General features: G+C 40.1%; 1 protein-coding gene across 15 annotated transcripts in view; it reads right to left on the reverse strand.

The window, feature by feature from the left end:
* The window catches only part of samd11 (sterile alpha motif domain containing 11), a 113,624-nt gene that overhangs the window by 37,989 nt on the left and 56,735 nt on the right, over positions 1-18,900 (reverse strand). For 14 of the 15 annotated variants that reach the window (XR_001171177.3, XM_012965906.3, XM_012965908.3 and 11 more), the window contains 2 exons: positions 13,977-14,089; positions 85-177 (listed from right to left, as the gene is read on the reverse strand). Coding sequence is in view for 14 of the 15 variants with exons in the window: in XM_012965906.3 (XP_012821360.2) it covers positions 85-177; positions 13,977-14,089 (206 nt within the window). In the remaining variant the exon portion in view is untranslated. 15 annotated transcript variants of the gene reach the window in all.

Here is an 18,900-nt window from a genome sequence, read left to right on the forward strand (position 1 = left end):
CTTGACAATTCCCCCTCCTCCTATCCACGCCCGCCCCTCCTCCCCCCGCCCCTCCTCCCTCCGCCAGTGTAAGGAGCCGCTTACCCTTCGGAGACTCGCTTCTGGCTTTCTTGCTTTCCAGAGGGCACTCGCTGTTACTGTTGGGGGAGCATTCTCGCTTCTTGCCTAAAAAGTCATCTGAGAAAAGGAGAAAGGGAAACAGCAGGAGAGAAGGATAACGGGGAGGTTGTGGGGGGGAGGAAAAAAAAGAGTGTCGACAAAACAAAAGGTTAGAAGATGATTCACAAATAGTTCTTATAATCATAAAATTATGCTGTTGAAATCCTTTTAATATTCAGAAAAGGGGTTAAGCTGACAAAGAAAAATAAAAACAAATCAATAGGCAAAAAAGCAGCCGTCAGACTCCCCCCATGCAGCTCACCCCGCAGCAATTGTGTTTCCCTTCATCCCTATGTGGCACATCAGTCTGCGCTCACGCAGGGAGACGATCAATGAAAAGATTTTATGCTATAAAAATATTGAATGCGAGTTATTCCTTACTGAGATTCATCATCTGTCCCCCGTGTGTTTCCACTGCTTTCAAACCCTGGTGCTGAGGAACTGGGAAGAAAGGAGCCTGGGGTTGTACTCAGCCTCCCTTAACTAGCGATCCTCTGGCACCTTAGCCTGCCTTATCCCTTCACTGTTCGCCTCTCCTCCCTTTCGTGGCTGTCTCTCTCTCTCTGCCTTCACAGCTGTCTTTACTCCCCTCCCTGCATGTCTCTGTCTCCACTGCCTCTCTCTGCCCTTCTGCTTGTGTATGCTACGGAAACATCAGACTCTTTTGCATTAGTGAGCTGTGCGAGCCAACGCAAATATCTAATATACAATTACAGCGTCCCCTGCACAGATTTCCAATCAATACCCTCCTATTATGTGACTGGGGGAGGCTGGGAGCCTGATACTGCTATGCGCGGCAGGAAGGAAGAGGTTGGCTGTCACTGGAAGCCTCCAATTCTCATCTATCAAGGGCTTGTTACACAGGCAGCATCTATACAAGCAAGTCTGCTTCAGTAAAGCGCTCCATCCGGCCAAGCAAGGGTGGCTGCTGGTACACATGCACCCAATGCACTACACACTATTGTAAAAAAATATGTGGGTGTTGCTGGAGGTTGGGGGAATGAAGTCTAAAATCTGAGGGATTTTGAGATTATTAAATGAATTGGTAGAGTTTTGTGGCTGGGAGGGTTGGAGGTACCAGTTAATAAGTAGATTTTGTATTGTATTCTCTTGCCAAAATCGTTCTTAACCCTTTCACTTTCATTCATACTGTATACCACAGGGGGATCTCAGCAAAAATAAGCTACTACATATCAGCAGCCTGCTTTTATATGCACAATATGGGTTTTAGAGCAAATGTTTTTGTGAGCAAAGCCCAATTTTCCACATGAGACAGCTCTAGCCAGTGTCGGACTGGCCCACCAGGATACCAGGAAAACTCCCCAGATGTCAGTGGGCCCTCCTGCTCCTGACTATTTGGCCTGATTTATGGTCATCCCCAATTTGTGGAAAGAAAGATGAGAAATAGATGGAAGAATAGATGCTAGCATGTAAATAAAAGAAATTAGGATAATAAAGAGGTTGAGTGTGGAAAGGAGGAAAAATAATTTGGAAAACCGGCCCATGATCTAAGGTTTTCTGGTGGGCCCCTGGGTTCCTAGTCCGACGCTGGCTCTAGCAGTGTCATAGGTGGAGATGTCCTGTGGGTTACACAGCCCTAAGGCAAAGTATACATACACAATACACAGTTCAAAACATGATAAACATTTTTGGATAGAATTACAGGGAAGATGCACAAACACAGGCAAAGCTTAGTCAAAGTCACAGACAGACAGTATGCTCGGTCACGAAATCTGCGCACACAAACACTGGCAGATTTCCAGCAACCTCCAGAAATCAGTGTTGCCAGGAACGCGGCAAACAGGCGAAAGGCAGGCACCTACAGGCTCATGTACTGAGCCAGAACCTACCCACACACAGACGTGCTCACCCTCGCCAGATAAAAACAAACACACATACTCCGTGACATACTCCCCCTCTGTGCTCATAGAAATACACAGCAGACAACTAAATGCAACACAAAGCTTTTATTTCAAATCTAATCCATTCCTCCATTCCCATTGTTAGGTTCACTCTAAACTCAGCCCTGTCATTAATATTATGCACCATCACCACTGTGTATTCACACCAGTTCAGTAGTGCATTTCACTATTCTTTCCATTATTATTCATACACAGTGGCCTATTCTCTCAATACATATTCCTACTGAGTTACATCCCAGTGATTGATCCACAGTCATCATAACTGCTTCCCTCATTGCTTTTCATTGTCACCCACACTCATTGAATCCCACACTCACTCTATACGCATTTTATCTGTACACATTTCCTGCACAACAGTAATTATCTTTTATTTTTCTGCCCAAGTTAGTGGAATAGTTTTGTAAATTCTCAGTCCTGCTCTATGGCCAATTCTCCCTATAGCCATTCCAGTATCATGCTCATCCTATACTTCATATTCTTCCACTTAGCAACATCACTCTCTCTAATTCACCAGGACACTTTATTTTTCAGGGTACCATAACCCATTTTTAAAGATGACCAGCATATTTAGGTTGTAACTCTGCCACAATTCTGTGCTCTTTGTGACTGTACTGTGATGCAGGAATAGGCTACATTCAGACTGTAATGTGATTCAAAGCTGTGCGATACAGGTACAATGCTGGGCCATGTTCAGATGGTACTCTGACAATGCTGTGTTATGTTCTTGCTGTACTCTAAGGGCAAAGACACACAGAGATACTAAGCAGCAGCTACTTGCAATGATCAGCATTGTCTATTTTTGTAGCTGTGACAAGTAGCTGCTACTAGTAGCTCCGTGTTTCTTCACCCTAACGCCATGCTTTGTTCAAACTGTACTCTGATGTACTCTGTATTCTCATGCAGTGCTATGTTCAGATGGAACTTGTTGCAGTACAGTGCTACATTGATATTATACTCTGCTGCAGAGCTGTGCTATGTTCATATGCAGCGCTACACAGTGTTCTGACTGTACTCTGACATTTATAATGCTGTGCTCAGATGGATTGGAACACTGATACAGTGCTATGATTAATCAGGCTGTTCTCTGACATACAGTAATGCTGTGCCATGTTCAAAATGTACTCTTATGCAGTGCTGTGCTATGAACCATAGACTTCAAGTTAAATATTGTATGTCATATTATTTAATAATACCATAGGAAATATCATAATTTTGGTACAGCAGTCACTGGGATACATTTACATTTCGGCACAGCGGCCACTAGGAAACATTTATATTTATCAGTAAATGTTACTCTATATATACAACTTTTAAACATCAAGTAGACTAGAAACATTTTACCCCCTACCTGTGCACCAAAGTAATTTATTTTCAAGCAAAGGAACATACACAGAGCAGTCTGTTATTGATTGTTTACAATATACAGTGCCAAGGTAAGCCTGTGCTTACATGTGGATTTGATTGCCTCCTAACTATCAGCGCAGGTCCTAATCTTTTACATCACACAAAGACATAATCATGCAATTAACACAAATAATATTCACAGATCGCACACACACAGACAGACACACCTTGATGTCTGCTCCATGTCTGTTTTGCACCCAAGCTTTCCTAACAGCCTGTGTTTATTGGCATGCACTGTAGCAGATGTGTGTGGGATTGAGGTAGGTTCTGGCACCACTGATTACAGGAACAGTCTCTCAGATCTCGGGGATGATTTATGAAATTGGCCCCTGTTCTGCCATGTGAGGATATAACCTGGCACCAAGCTATATAAGAAGGCAGAACATTTTCAATTTACTATAAAAGCTACTACACATTAATTAGTGAAAAACATCCAGAGTGAGTAAAGTATGGCAACATGCCAAAACATCAGAATATATGTATACAGCGCTAGATCAGCTAGGGCTATTTTTCCATTACAGTTGGTAGAGTTATAGCAGTGGTTCTCAACCTTCCTAATGCCGCAACCCTTTAATACAGTTCCTCATGTTGTGGTGACCCCCAACCATAAAATTATTCCTAAGACCATTGGAAATATGTATTTTCCGATGGTCTTAAGGGACCCCTGTGAAAGGGTCGTTCGACCCCCAAAGGGTCAGCTGTAAAAAAAAATCCTTTATGTGTAGAGAGCTGGGTTATTACAGAATCCCAATGTCCACACATCACCAGGCTCACTACTATATCATCATAATTGCATTTCTACACCTGCAATTAGGGTCTGGCACAGACCCTAATTTGCCCCAGTTCCCCAGCCTCAGAAAGGACTCTCTGGCCAGAAAATGCCCATGGAAAATTACCTTCAATAAAATTGTATAATATTTGTAAATCTGTTGCATAGAAGTCAGGGATACCCAGGTGTCAGTCTATCAGCTCCATACACAGGAGGAGACATGCAAGGCAAATTGCAGATCAATGGAAAAGCAACTTGGTGGTTAGCCTAGTTTTATTATCCCTGCCCATTATGTTTGCACCCATGGAAGTAGCTGAACAACTAAGCCAATTCAGTCTTTGAGCATCAAATGTCTAGTTCAGTTAGCCTGAGACCCAGATTTGTTTTTATATATTGCTACACTAGGTTGCAGCTTGACTGAAGGCTTAATGCTCATAAGGAACATGTGTATAACTTTTTAAACTGGTCATCAAACAGACCTTTTCACTAGATTTTGTGCCTAAGAACAAATATTTTGAACAACAAAATCCATGCAAAAAAGGTCTTATTTCCATGTATTAGCTAACTAGATCCTTCCTTTAAATGTCCAATTTCACTCTTTGCTTTCCTCAACATATCCCTTGCATCCTTTTTATGTTTTCTTTGTCTCGTCCGCCTTCCCTCTTTTCCCACTGTGTCGTCTTTTTGTGCTGTCTCTGAAACTCTCTGTGCTATTAAAGAGCAACCTGCAGGGCAAACACAACTGCAGGAGCTAAAGTATTAGAAGGCGGCAGCATATCTTCCCTCTGCCCAGCTAATGAGGCAGTACTTAACCACAGTGACTTTAGAGAGCTCTTCCACTGAGCCTGCCACAGTGTTAAGCACCCTAAAATGCACACAACAGAACTTGGCATTAGGCTTTGCTTAAAGGTGCCAACACTTCTCCTGCCCGCAACTTGTCGGACGAAACAGACCTCTTAATTCCTTTCTCTTATTCCCTTAATCTGTCATCTTCATCAGTCTGGGGAAGTGGCAACCGGCGAACCAGGGCTCCCGCACAATCAATCTCCACATTACAGCTGACAGAATGGTGCTAATAACTTATTGATCTAATGTTTGCCGAGCCCCACTGGGGCTGAAGCGCCGGCACTGATTGGCTTTAAGAGCATAGACTCTGCCCAGAGCAAAGCGGAAAGCTTTCAAACTGTCTTCTTCCTGAGGACCACAGAGAGAAGGGGGGTGGGGATTGAGAGAAACACACTGGGGGGGGGGATTGAGAGAAACACACTGGGGGTGGTTGGAAGGGAGTGAAGGTGTAGAAGCGAGAGAGATACTGTTAGAGAGAGTATGTGCTAAGGAGGGTTCATGGAGAGCCAAAAATGAAGAATAATTTAAATCATACACATTTGAAGAACAGCAGTAAGTAAAATCAACAACAAGGCTTAATGGAACAAAATAAAAGAACAATCATATTTTCTACAGGTTTATAGCACAGAGTAGTGCAAGGCAGGTGTAACCATGGAAGTGGGAGACTATGCAGGTGGTGCGTGTGCCAGAGGCATACAAGGGATGCCAATCAGCATATTAACACTCCTCCTACAGGTACTCTCCCAGGAAACTGCCCTATTAACATGCTGGGGGGTCCCACACTGTGTGACTGAAAGTGTAATGAGTAGGAAAGAGAGGCACTTTTACTGCCGTTCAATCACAGCATAATTAACCCTGACTGAAATAAGTAGAAATATTAAACCTGCAGGCCGTCAACCCTTTCTTTAACTATAATTCTTGGGAGTTCAGTCACAAATGGAGAGCCACAGGTTTCTCATATCCAGAGCAGAAAACAATTTTAATTTATCCCAAGAAAATAAGACTGAATAAATAAGACAAGATTCTTATGCAACTACAAATCCCAGCATGCTCAGTTTTACCTTAAACAGCATGCCTATAATGGGATATATGCAATGCAAATTGCACAAAACAGCATAAGCAAAACATGTGCAAATCTTTAATAAAAAAAAGCCCCTCACAATTACATTCCAATATAATTAACACATTTAAAAACATACTGTTGTACATTAGCATTCAGTGTTCAGTGCAGAACAGCAGAAGAACATATACAGTACATACAATATAAGTTTAGTGCATCACACAGAAGAACTAGCACCCAAGCCTGTCCTTCCTTCTCAGCATAAATCCTTCTATGATTATTCTGTACCAAATCCAAGCAATGCCAAGCTCCTGAGAAAAAACCTAATTGAGTGTAATGACTTACCTAAGCACTTCTTCACAACAAAGGCCTTTAAAGCAAGCCCCCCCCCAATGGGTTAAATGCTGGAAAGGCCAAGGCAGTACTGGAGTAGGTGAGTAATTAAAAAGCAGACAGAACTTAAAAGGTCTTTTCTTACCCCAAACACAAAACTCTATAGCAATGCTGACAGCATGATACCCAGTGTTCTGAGTCTCAATAGAATAATGGACAATGAAGATGATGCACAGGAATGAAACAAAGGAATAAGAAGAACTTGTTTGGATGAAGGGAAAGTTGTAGAGCCAGAGATAGGGAGAGTTTGGATTCAGTTACCCACCTGAAGAGGGCTTCAAAGGCACAGTAAGGCAGAGAGAAGGCGAGAAGTCTTGCCTTTGTAAAGTCAGTTTGCAGGAGCAGCACCTTGAAAGCCTGCAAACCTCAGGGATCTAGCCACAAAGCCTTAATAAGCCCTCACTCAGACAGGTCTGCTGTCAGCACCAATCCTAACCCATCCCATTAGAAGGGCAGGGGCTGCCAGCTCTCGGGCTCCCAGTTCTTTCCATCACTTCCCATCTACAGCTGTACATACTCCAACATCTTAATCACAAATTACTTCAGCATAGCGGCACCCTGTCTTCCATGCATTAAACTCTTTATATTGTTAAAATGCCTTCATTTGTTATTTAAACTGATATAAGAACAACACCAGAACAGCAATCAATGTGCAAGTCTTTTTATCAGACCAGGTGCAGTTAAAATAATTGAAACAAACACCTGATTGGTTGCTAACGTCCATATTTGCCCCATGTTAGTAAACAGCCTCTCACTCAAATTGTCACTAATTTTTTATGGCCATGTCCCACTACACAAACAGCTATGGTCACAACATAGCCTTCATGTTTCTGTGAGCCGCATAGAGGAAACCCCAGAGGGCAAATCCTGGGTAGCTCAAGACAGCTGCGGGGACAGGAGTTTGACATCTCTGCCACAGAGCTTTTGTACTGTCTTATTTTCTTTTATCAGGTCCCTTGATTTTTTGCTCCCTTTCATGCTCTGTCTACCCCCTCTATGCTGGTTCTCTGAGGGAGCAAAGTTTTTAAGCCTGTGATACATGAACAGAATTTAACGAATCCAAATTTTAATTCACCCCAGCCCAGTTGTGATGTGGATAACTTATTGAGTGGAACTACTCATGCAAACAACCTTTTTAAGCACAGACTATTGCAAAGAGCTACCAATCTAGTTTGCACATGACAGGAGACAAGCTAAAAGTTTCTGCGCTTTATAGCAAAACATTTGTAGGGTCCCCACCCAACCAAACCTTGGTATTCATGCTAGATTGTAAGATCCACGGGGACAGAGAGTGTTGTGTAATGTCAGTGCTATATAAAAATTATTATTTTTTTTTTTTTAGCTTGTGCTTAAGTAACGACCTGAGTGTCCTCACTACTTCTGTGACCCTCACCATTCACTGGATCAGCTGCCTCTCACATTATGCTTCTTTCTGAAACTTATCAGCTCTTATCAGCTGGTGTTTAAATCTAATAAATTCCTATACTTGTCCCATTATGTAGCACTGCAGATGGAATATTTCAGCTTCTATTAAAACATAATATTGTTTTTTGCGTAAAGCAAGCCGTATGTGTTAATATGGGCAATGTTTGGTCCAATCCAGTTACCCACAGCCACCATTCAGATGGGTTCCTTATTTAATAATGTTAGACTGATAAAGTCTAATTGGTTTCTAATTGGTTGTTAGGGATTATAACTGGCGACACCTATACATATTACTACATTTTCCTTTATATAAATATGTTCCAGATTAGAAACAAACTCTCTAAGCAATGAACTGTCCAACTATTCCAAATAAAGAACTCTGCCAATTGTTTTATCTTCTGAGCTAATCAGCACCACAAAGGACCTGGTACTTGTTCAGAGCTGGTACCCTACTCTCAGCATTCCAGGCTTCCTGCATTTGGTGCTTTTGGTTGCCACTTCATGCCAAATTCTAATGAAACAGAACTCTGCCTTTTGTCTTCCAGGTGAAACCAGGATGTCCTGTTCCACTATGAACACTTTCAGTTGGCTGGAACACATCTAGCTGACAGAAAGGGTCATATTTAAAGACAGCTCCCAGAGCAGAAAGGGTAAGTGATTTATAGCACTGAAATATAGAACAGGTCTACATTACAACATTTATTCATAAATGGGAATAATAATTAAATGTTTTTTAATCTGTTTTTTAATCTTATATAGCAATTTATTTTCAGTAAAGCATATAACAGTTCAGTGATCCTTATTTATCTGCATGTTATTAATATCAGTAGCAGCTGCAAAACTGTTTACTCTGCTGAGGTAAAATGAAAGATCACTTATTAACTCCACTGAAACAGTGGCTCTTGTTGCCAAATTTATTCTGGAAAATGGCACAATGCTCCCTTGGCTTTACAAAGCAATAATATTTTCAGACTGTAGTTGTTGTGCTCACTGAGGTGTTGTTGAAGATGCTGTATTTTAAGCACGGTCAGTGGGCCACTGAATTCTGTTCCTTATGTGTGGTAAGGGTTTGGTGCTTTATATCTGTAGGTCTCCTCCTCAGTATTTAGTAACATAAGTGATAAAACTGGAATATAGAACAGTAGCAGCTATGGAGAGCTGTAATCAGTTGCAGGGTTAAAATGTCACAAATGCACACAAAGTGAAACAAAATTAGGGAAACAAAATTGCTGTGTGCCTCACTCTCCCCCTCTTTGGGCAGGGTGAATTAGCTAAAGTGGATGGCCAGGATTGTGCTTGTTTACAGAGATACTTCGAGCCGCTTTAAGAGGCTTCTAAATCTTTGTTTAATGTGCAAACCTGCAGCTTCCTGGCCTGGTTTTGTCAAGAAGCCTGGGCTGCCTCATCCCTTTGTGTGTCCTCTCCAATTAAGATTAAACAGAGCCTTGTGCTCAGCTCATCCCCTCTCTCTCCAGCTAAACCCCTGAGCTTCAGCCAGCACTGCACCTTGAGTCTTATCACATGCTAATCTCATCCTTCCCACAGATAACACCCAGCACACACTTTTCCTTAGGCACCTGTAATCTAAATACACAAGAGGCAGAAATACTCTTTTAGGGGACTTCACAAAACAGGTGTCAGTTTTACTCCAATAAAGTACAAGAAAATCCATTTAAAAAAAAAAATCAAAACAAACTTCCAGATATCATCATCATCATCATCATCATCATATATATATATATATAGAGAGAGAGAGAGAGAGATTTGTACTGTAAAATGTTGATACTTGGATAAGTATACTATTTTTACAAGTAAAATACATGGTCCAATTTTATGGATAGGGCTGATGTGCCCCTTTGCTTTGTCAGCAGCCTTATAACACTTAGATCTGAGACCCACTTACAACTCCTACATACTCACATTTTCAGCTGTTGGTCACTGCTGGGAGTTCTAATTCAACAACAAATGTTGGGTTACAGCTACAGTGTGGGTAACGCTGTTATTAAATGTCACTGTTACCATATTTTCTTATTATGCTTCCTATTCATCACAGTATCACTTCTATCTCTTGCTCTGTGGGTCTAGGCCAGTCACCACCCCAACTGACACCTACTAAAGATAGATCTGGATCACACCTTGTCAGTAGCAGGGGAGGGGCCCAAGCCTTTATGTACTCTGTACAGTTAAACCAGTAGTGGAACTAAAACTCATTTAAATTAATATTTGTTTGCCTTATATTTTGTTATTTCCAGTGTCAATGTTTGCCAAACACACCGTCTTTGAGAATGAAGCCAAAATGTGATATGTCAGCTATGTGGTTACTGGATAGACATTGGCATGGAAATAAATACTCATGTTAAAAATGTATTTCCTGCCTTTATTAAAAAAAAGTGTATATTACATTCAATGCCACCTGCCTGAGTGGAATTTTAATACTCCCCTAGTGGTAGGGTGGTTGGAATTAGAGCATTTCCATTGTTTAAAAGGTTGGTTCACCTTTAAGTTAACTTTTAGCATGTTGTAAGCAACTTTTTAAATGATCATTCGTTATTTTTCACAGTTTTTGAATTATTATTCTTCTAACCATTTGCAGCTTTCAAATGGGGGTCACTGACTCTGGCAGCCAAAAAACTATTCTTCTGTGAGGCTACAGTTTTATTGTTATTGTTACTTTTTATAACTTATTTTCTAATTAAGTCCTCTCCTATTCATATACCAGATTCTTGTTCAAATTAGTCCCTGGTTGCTGAGGTATTTTGGACTTTGGAAACTCCAAACTGGAGAGCTGTTGAACAAAAAGTGATATAACTAAAAAACTACAAAAAATAAAAATAACAACCATTTGCAAATTGTCTCAGAATATTACTCTCTAAATCATACTAAAAGTTAACTCACATCCCCTTTAATGAATTACTGATTTATAACACCTAACAATAAGAAGTATGGTATATAAGTTACAGTAAAGGCTTTCTAAAGGCAGAGTGCTGCTTTAGCTGAACACAGTAGCTAATGAACTAATAATCTCTTGGACATAGGAACATTAATAATTATCAGAATTGCAAGAAAAGTCATAGCAAATAAAACATTCATATTCAACATTCACATTTACTATGTTCCTTTAAAGCATAAACAGAATGTGCTAAGCTGAATTTAGCACAATCATGTCATATGGGTTCACCAACCAGACTATACACCCCCATGACTGCCCCAGCAGCCAAACACTGCTGTGTTGAATGAAGTAGATAGCTCCTCACTGGATCTGGCTCTCTGGCTGAATATATTGAACAGACAGGCCCATGGTAGCTCTGGTCTGGTTGAATAAGTGTCACTACCCAAGGATATCTGGGGTCACCTAGAGAGCAATATGTAGTTACACCACTAAGCTCTATCTAGCTTACAAGTTGAGCACCATCTTATCCATGCTACAAGGTGGTTAGGTTAAACCTTTGCCCTAAACACTTGTGCTTATGGAGCATAAATGTGACAGGCCCAGAAGCTAAAAGAGGACATCACCCTAAACCGGAATTAACTACATCTAGGTATTAGTTACAATGCTCTTATGCTTAATCCTAACTAATGACTATCTTCATAATCTAGCACCTCTAAATTGGAGATTTTGCATACAAGCCCCTCTGTTCTCATCTGTGTAGCTGTAACCCCCTTTCAACATGTACCGGCAATTCTGCAAAGAGAGCCATGTCTATGTTAATTATTGTTGAGTGGTACATGTCAGACTATGTAAATCAGCCACACTCAAAGCAATGTCTTAAAATATGTGTGCAAAGCTGCATATATCTAGCACTGGTCAAGCAGCAATGTTGGAGTTAATTTAAATACATAAAATCAGCCAATGCTCTGTAGAGGTACAGGAAGGGGTTACACATCTCAATCACCCCCAGGCTCTCACGCTGGCTCCGAGACAGATCAATATAGCAATTAGATGTTATCAGCTCTTGCTGCTTTCTCCTGCTTCCCTCTGGCCCTTCTCCCTCCTCCTCCATAAACTCAGAGCTTTCATACCTACGACTTATGATCCTAATGTCACACGGAGATCTGGGTTTAAGACCTCTGTGTGACTTTGTGCAGCAAACCGGAGAAAACCAATATTTCACAAGGAAAAATGAAATGTAACTGAAAGAATGAATATAACACACATACACACACATCCTTGGTTTGAGCTCAACAGAATATTTCCAGCTTCACCTATTCAGTGCTCCAAGTTAGTCGGTCTGCACTGCACAGGGAACAGAACTGAATGGGGCCATTTCCAACCCATGCGCAGTATCCTTATGGTGCATGGTTTCAAGAAAAGCATGCAACTATACCGGACGAGTCAGTTTACACCAGTGGCACCTTTGGTTGCCGCTCTATGATACCATGGCCAAACCATCTCCTATGTGCCACTGATTGCTTCCCTTTGGTGAAAATGGAAGTAGCACTGCATCCCCTGTAGGTGGCATGGCCCACAGGGAGAATAGTTGCCCACAGTTAATCTAGGCTACTGTGGGTGATTAATCTCTCTGAAATGCCTTCCCATCGACAACAGAGTGAATCACCGGTGGAAAGGTATACATGTCGCTCTGTTTTCTAAAATCGCATGAATCTTCCTTTAGGAAAAAAACTTTGTGCAACTTTATAAAATGAAGCAATGTGTAACTGCAACTGTTGATTCACTTTATTGCCAGTGGGAAGGCATTGTGACCAAGATTTAACTATGGGCGACTAATCTCCCTATGGGCCATATCCCTACAGGTGGTTTATGTCCTGAAATTGTTCACTGCTGCATTTTTGGATTATCTCATATGCAGGGTGATGCTGCACTTTTAAATCATGTAAATGAGAAGCAAATAGCAGCAGGTAGCAGGCTTTGATACACTTATCAGCTATCTTATTGCTATGTGCTTTACAGCCATTCAAAAGGAAAATAATATAATGAGAGATTATATGGACGTGATATAGAATTAGTAAGCAGAAACTATTCTGTGTGGGTTTATTTTGTGATTTAATAATAAAAACCATAATTTTTCCCCCATCCCAGCCTTCAGTATGGCAGCTCACATTAGGTTACACACAAATATTTGTGTATTAACCTCTGACAATATGTTCCACCATCAAAATAGGTTCCTATATATATATATACAAAAATATCTAGCCACCCTTTCTAATGAAAATTGCCAGTTTAAGCCACACCCGTTGCTGGCACAGGTGTATAATTAAGCATACAAACATAGGCAAATAAATGGGTTCTCCATGACTTTCAACATGGTTCCATGGTAGCAGCAGGTGTACTGGTGTTAGGGTTGCCACCTAGCTGGTATTTCACTGCAGGGACCTCTTTGTCTTGTTATCCGTTGTATTTTAGTATGCATTCTGTATGCTTAATGTATACACCCATTTATTGTACAGCACTTTGGAGGATGTTGGTGCTTTATAAATAACTGTCTGTAATAATACAGCTTATTACAGATGTAGAGAGTTTGTCTAAGGCAACAGGCAGGGGGAGCTGTGTGAGCATGCACTCTTGCATCCATGAGCCTATGAGATTCCTTTAATGCTCCTCATGGACTTTAGGCTCCTATGAAGGTCAGTTTATTGCCCCCCATAGCAGCTGCTATGGCTACCAGAAGTCTTCAAATTCCACCCTGGAACATGCAAAGGTCAACTACTAGGTAAGCAGTATGGAAAGGTCACCTACAAATTAGCTTTTAGGGTCTGCTGAGGTTAAAATGTTATTACTTATATCCTGTCTGTGGTTGCTAGGGGTCAGAAGAAACTTCCTCCCATCCTTCACAGATGTAACATGCCCATTTGCATCTAATGCAGAGGTTTGCATTTCTGGTATATTGCAAAAAAAATGCAGCTTAAGCAATGATGCTCAAATTGTTAGAAGTAAAAAAAATAAAAACTAGGAAAATTAGCAAATAAGTCCTAGAATCTTTCAGTAAGAGCATCAGATTTAGTTATGAGGCATCCAGGTATAAAAGGCTCATTGGCTAACCTGTAGATGGGAAGGTGAGTTGGTGGCTGTTTCTCTTGTTCTGGTTTTCTGGCATTACGAGCTGGTGGTTCTGATGCAGGCTTGTGATGATGCTGGAAAGTTCGTTTTCACGGCTAAAACAGAGCAAAAACAGGCAACTGTCAGTAGGGAAGCAGGCTGAACCCCCTATCGCAGTAATGGGAGAGGGCTAATGTCACACACAATGTTATATCCGCTGGCAGAGAAAAAGTCAATGCTGTTCTGCAGAAATAAATAGGATCCACCCAGGAGCAGGTAGATGACAAAATGGGGACAGCACAAGAAAAAAAGCAAAGAAATGAAAATGTCAATGCTATAGAGCCCTTCCGGTTGATTAAAATGGGGGGGGTATGCTATCTCTGGAGGATACTTCTGTCAAAAGTGATGGTGAGCCCCTATTGCCTATTTATTTAAATGGCCCTGGCAGCAAGAGGTGGATCACATTATCGCTGGTGCGTTGTGTTACATTGGCCTAAACTTGTATACATTTCATCACAATATAAACGCACAACATACAGGATAAAAAATAAATATAATTAACTTTTTTTTTGATAAAATCATTTTCTAATATTTACAATTACATTAAATTTTTTAGTATACCCTTAAAGTTCCCTTTTCTGTACCCCTAAACATCACTACAATATCATTGCTTTATCCATTCTGGATTTCAGCATAAAAGATTCCATGCTTTAAGCCATCCCTATCCCATTACCCACAATACAGTAGGGCAGGAAGCTCATTGCAGACATTTCCTCCAAAACTTTATATGACTTTCTACTTTGACCTGTGACTTTTGTATTTCATTATCATAACCTTGTACTATATTTTATGAGGTTTATGTCCCAAGGTTGACTACTACAACTATTCCACCAAGTGTCCCATCTGGCTCTAGCTTGTTTGCCACATCACCACAGAAAAGTTCTGACATTCTCCCTATCCTAAGGCCTTTTTCTGTTACAAAGAAACAAGAATTGGAGTGTCTGGATCAAACAAAGAGTCATTCATCCTGCACTGGCCGTTCAGGCCTGTAATTAATATTTCTCATAAAACATAACTGACCTGCCAGTCAGAGGATTAACAAAAAAGAAATTATCTGTTGCCTATACTGCTGTCTAGCTAATGTTACAAATGGCATCTAGCATTTGGGGACAGTCTTTTAAGACTTCCAGGTAAGTTAGATGAGGGTGCTGTGCAGGCAATTATCTCCCCTAAAGGCTTGTGCCCATTGCTGCAATTGCTCCCACTGATTGAGTTTGTATATTCTGCCTGATTTCAAGGCAGGTCTGTGGGGGTGTGGAGGAGTGCTCAGTACTCAAGCAAGCTGATTTGACAAGCAAGCAGTAAGATTAAGTAAGGGCTTAGATTGTAAGCTCTACGGGGCAGGGACCTCCTTCCTACTGTGTCTCATACCACATGGCACTTATATATATATATATATATTAATTGTATTTATTTATTATATCACTTGTCCTCCCTGTGTGTAATTTTGTATTCTGAAAGATTGTACAGCGCTGCGTACCCTTGTGACGCTTTATAAATAAAGTTATACATACATACATACATACATACATACAAGGGCTGTAATTGCATATGAGGCCTTAGGACACTGTCACATGGGGTGATTTTGAACAATAAATACCTGAACTACAAGTACTCAATTGGTCTAAGCAATTACCACTGAAATGAGTAAAGGGGCAGTTTAGAGGCTTTTGATGCAAGTATGAAACTGCTCAGACAGTAAAATGTTCTGGAACCCCCCATGTGCTAGTGCTCTTATAGGGCACCCAGCAGAAGTCCTTTCATAGTTAAAGGGGTTGTTCACCTTTGAATTAACTTTTAGTATTGTGTAGAGAGTAATATTCTAAGACAATTTGCAATTGGTCTTCATTTTTTATTATTTGTATATTTTTCATTATTTCACTTTTTGTTTAGGAACTCTCCAGTTTGATATTTTAGCAACCAGGAAGTGGTTTCAATGAAAAACTGGTATATGAATAGAAGAGGACCTGGATATAAAAATAGCTAATAAAAAGTAACATTAGCAATAAAATTGTAGCCTCATAGAACAATACATTTTTGTGGTTGTTGGGGTCAGTGACCCCCATTTGAAAGCTGGAAAGACTCAGAAGAAGAAGGCAAATAAATAAACACCCTAAAAAAAAAAAATATAATGAAGAACATCTGAAAAGTTGCTTAGAATGGGCCATTCTATAACATATTAAAAGTTATCTTAAAGGTGGACCGACCTTTTAACTCTTTTAGTGATAGTTTGCTATTATTAATAGTAATATTATTGTTCATAAACAATTCACAGTTTTTGTGAACATTTATTTGATGCCACGTTCCAGTTGAAAGTGCATGTGCTGTTTGCAGTAGGCAAGTGGAAGCAATTTCCCTCTGTTCTCTTCGGTTCCTTGTAAGGATGCTAAGCATTAAGGAATTTAAGGCATGACAGAGTCTATGTACATCTATGAGCATGCAAAACATTCAACTTCTCCAGATTCCTGGTATAGCAAATGTGTCTATGCAACTGTCTGCTTAATGCAGAAGCCGACATTTTGCTTGGCTCAAACGTGCAATCTACAAAAGCCCCAGTATCACCAGCACCCCTAGTGGTTAGAAAGCTGTTGGCAAGCATTATAGAGCACCCTTACAATGAGCAATACGCTTACAATGACCTGCAACTGTGACCTGTGCAACTGGGCCTCCATTTACAAGTAGGTGCAAGCTTTGAGTACTACTGAGAAGAAAATTGTTCATAAGTAAAAGGGAAACTAATTTATATTAAAGGCCTAGACTAGCATTTAGATGTCCCTATTCTGGTGGGCAGGCAGAACCTTGCATCCACTAATAACTTATTTCCAGTTGCAGAAATATATACATACACAAAAAGAGGTTGTGGGAGCACTCCAAGGCTAAATAAAGTATACAAATACAATGGAAGTGCAACTGATCTGGCCAAATTAACTACAAACATACAGAAAGACAAAAGGGATTGATCAATGCACATTCCCTGGTCCCCTGTTTCATAAGTAAATTGTCTATTAGTTTCATGCTAGTGCATACAGTATATTGACAAGAAACAGGGGTTTTTAGTTACAAAATTATGATCATAAGATTGGTAAGCCACCATACCACGTCAAGAAATATATACACCTAAATGGTTAATACAGCATCGTGTTAATGTACTCATAGCCTAACTATGTGACAAAGGAGGGACCTAATCAGACTCTCAAATTTTGAACAGAAAAAGCCAAAAAAACCCACTGCCTTAAAGCCTTGTCAATGTTGTTGTTGTTTCTAATGCAACTCTAATCCAAGTTATGCCAGCAAAATCAGAATTGAGTAGTTCATTCACATCTAGGCCTGATCAACGTCACATCTTTTTGTTGCACAAAGCTGTTCAGTTTGCATAATAATTACACGCAACTGCTTGAGACATACAGATTCATTAAATGTTACATCCATGCAAGTTGCATTAAGAACTAATGTGTGTGATGCATATGTATAGGTAAGCATTAATGCGGATTTGCATTCTAGAAGTAAGTGCTACCTGACATCCATAAGGCATAGTCCCATTTAAACCTTTCTATGACTGAACCTACATGATAGTGTAGGAACTTGCACAGCCACAAAGGATATATAATTGAGGATGGAGAATATTTTGCCACATATTATTTGGTGATACCCTACTAAAGAGCAGTCTAATGGCTACTATAAGTCGCAATGCAAAATACCCATTGTAAATAATGTATATATATTTCTTTTTATTGTTTAATTTGGTACTGGTGAAGCTGTACAGTTCAATACAAACAAAGAAACAACAGAGAAATGTTGTGATGATTGCAGTGGCGTTAGGCTAAGTTCCATAATATCTTTCTGAAGCATCCAATAATGAAATACTGCTTAAAGCATCAACAAAGTCAAATAGTAATGACATTTTATAGCAGTCTTGGCCTAACCACAAAGAAACGTCTCTCTTTTAATGTGAAAAATGTTTCAAAGGCATAGAAAATATTGGTTCTGCTAAAAATGTTTCTTATTATACCTATTTATTTATTCAGTATAAATCTGCATGTACTCTTTTTGCCTATCTTTAAAATCAACTGCATGTTTTTCATATGGAAAACACAAAATGTTAACAGATTTCAGATTCTTAGTTTTAAAAATGCCTCAGTCATTAAAGCTCCGCCCCGTAACATCTGTGTAACCCGAATCTCACAGGTTCAAATCCCAGCATGGTCGAAGATGCGAAGTAAATTTAATGAGCACCAATTAAAACTGGCAAAGAACAACTTCTATCAACTGCTCTGAGATCACTGGATAGAGAGCTCTAAATCATGATTATTTCTGTGGGGTTATCAGGCATGACAAGGAGAATCATTCCCCTTTCAGTAATTAAAGATGCAATATTTCATGTTAAGGGACACTGGGAAAGCTTTTTATCCCCTTCGTAGTTAAAGAGTCCCGAAATTAGTTTTTAGCTGCCAGGGGTTTATGGCTGGAAAAAAGAGCCAGTAAGAAAGGTTACATGCCAACACCTGACATTGCAACGAAAGGACAAGGAGAAGAAAAGAAAAAGCATAAAAGATAACTAGTATGTCTCCCCTGTGAGTATTCAATCCTAGTTATGTCATAAACATTATTTCTTTGTCTGGCTACAAACATTGCCTGGCACTCCTTTAATATAGCATAGACTGGGTCTGCCATCCTCACAAAGAACCCTGGTATGAATACTAAAAAAGATTGTGTTCCCACCTGTAGGTACATATCACAACTATTTTCCAAAACAGACTGACTATTACAGCACAGCTGTTAACGGGTGAAATTAATCACATATAATTCCAGCTCAGCACTTCCCCAGCCAGCCATGTTACTCACATGCTTAGAGACCCCCATGTTTTTT

Source organism: Xenopus tropicalis, chromosome 7 (genome assembly GCF_000004195.4).
Source record: "Xenopus tropicalis strain Nigerian chromosome 7, UCB_Xtro_10.0, whole genome shotgun sequence".
Classification (NCBI taxonomy): Eukaryota; Metazoa; Chordata; class Amphibia; order Anura; family Pipidae; genus Xenopus; species Xenopus tropicalis.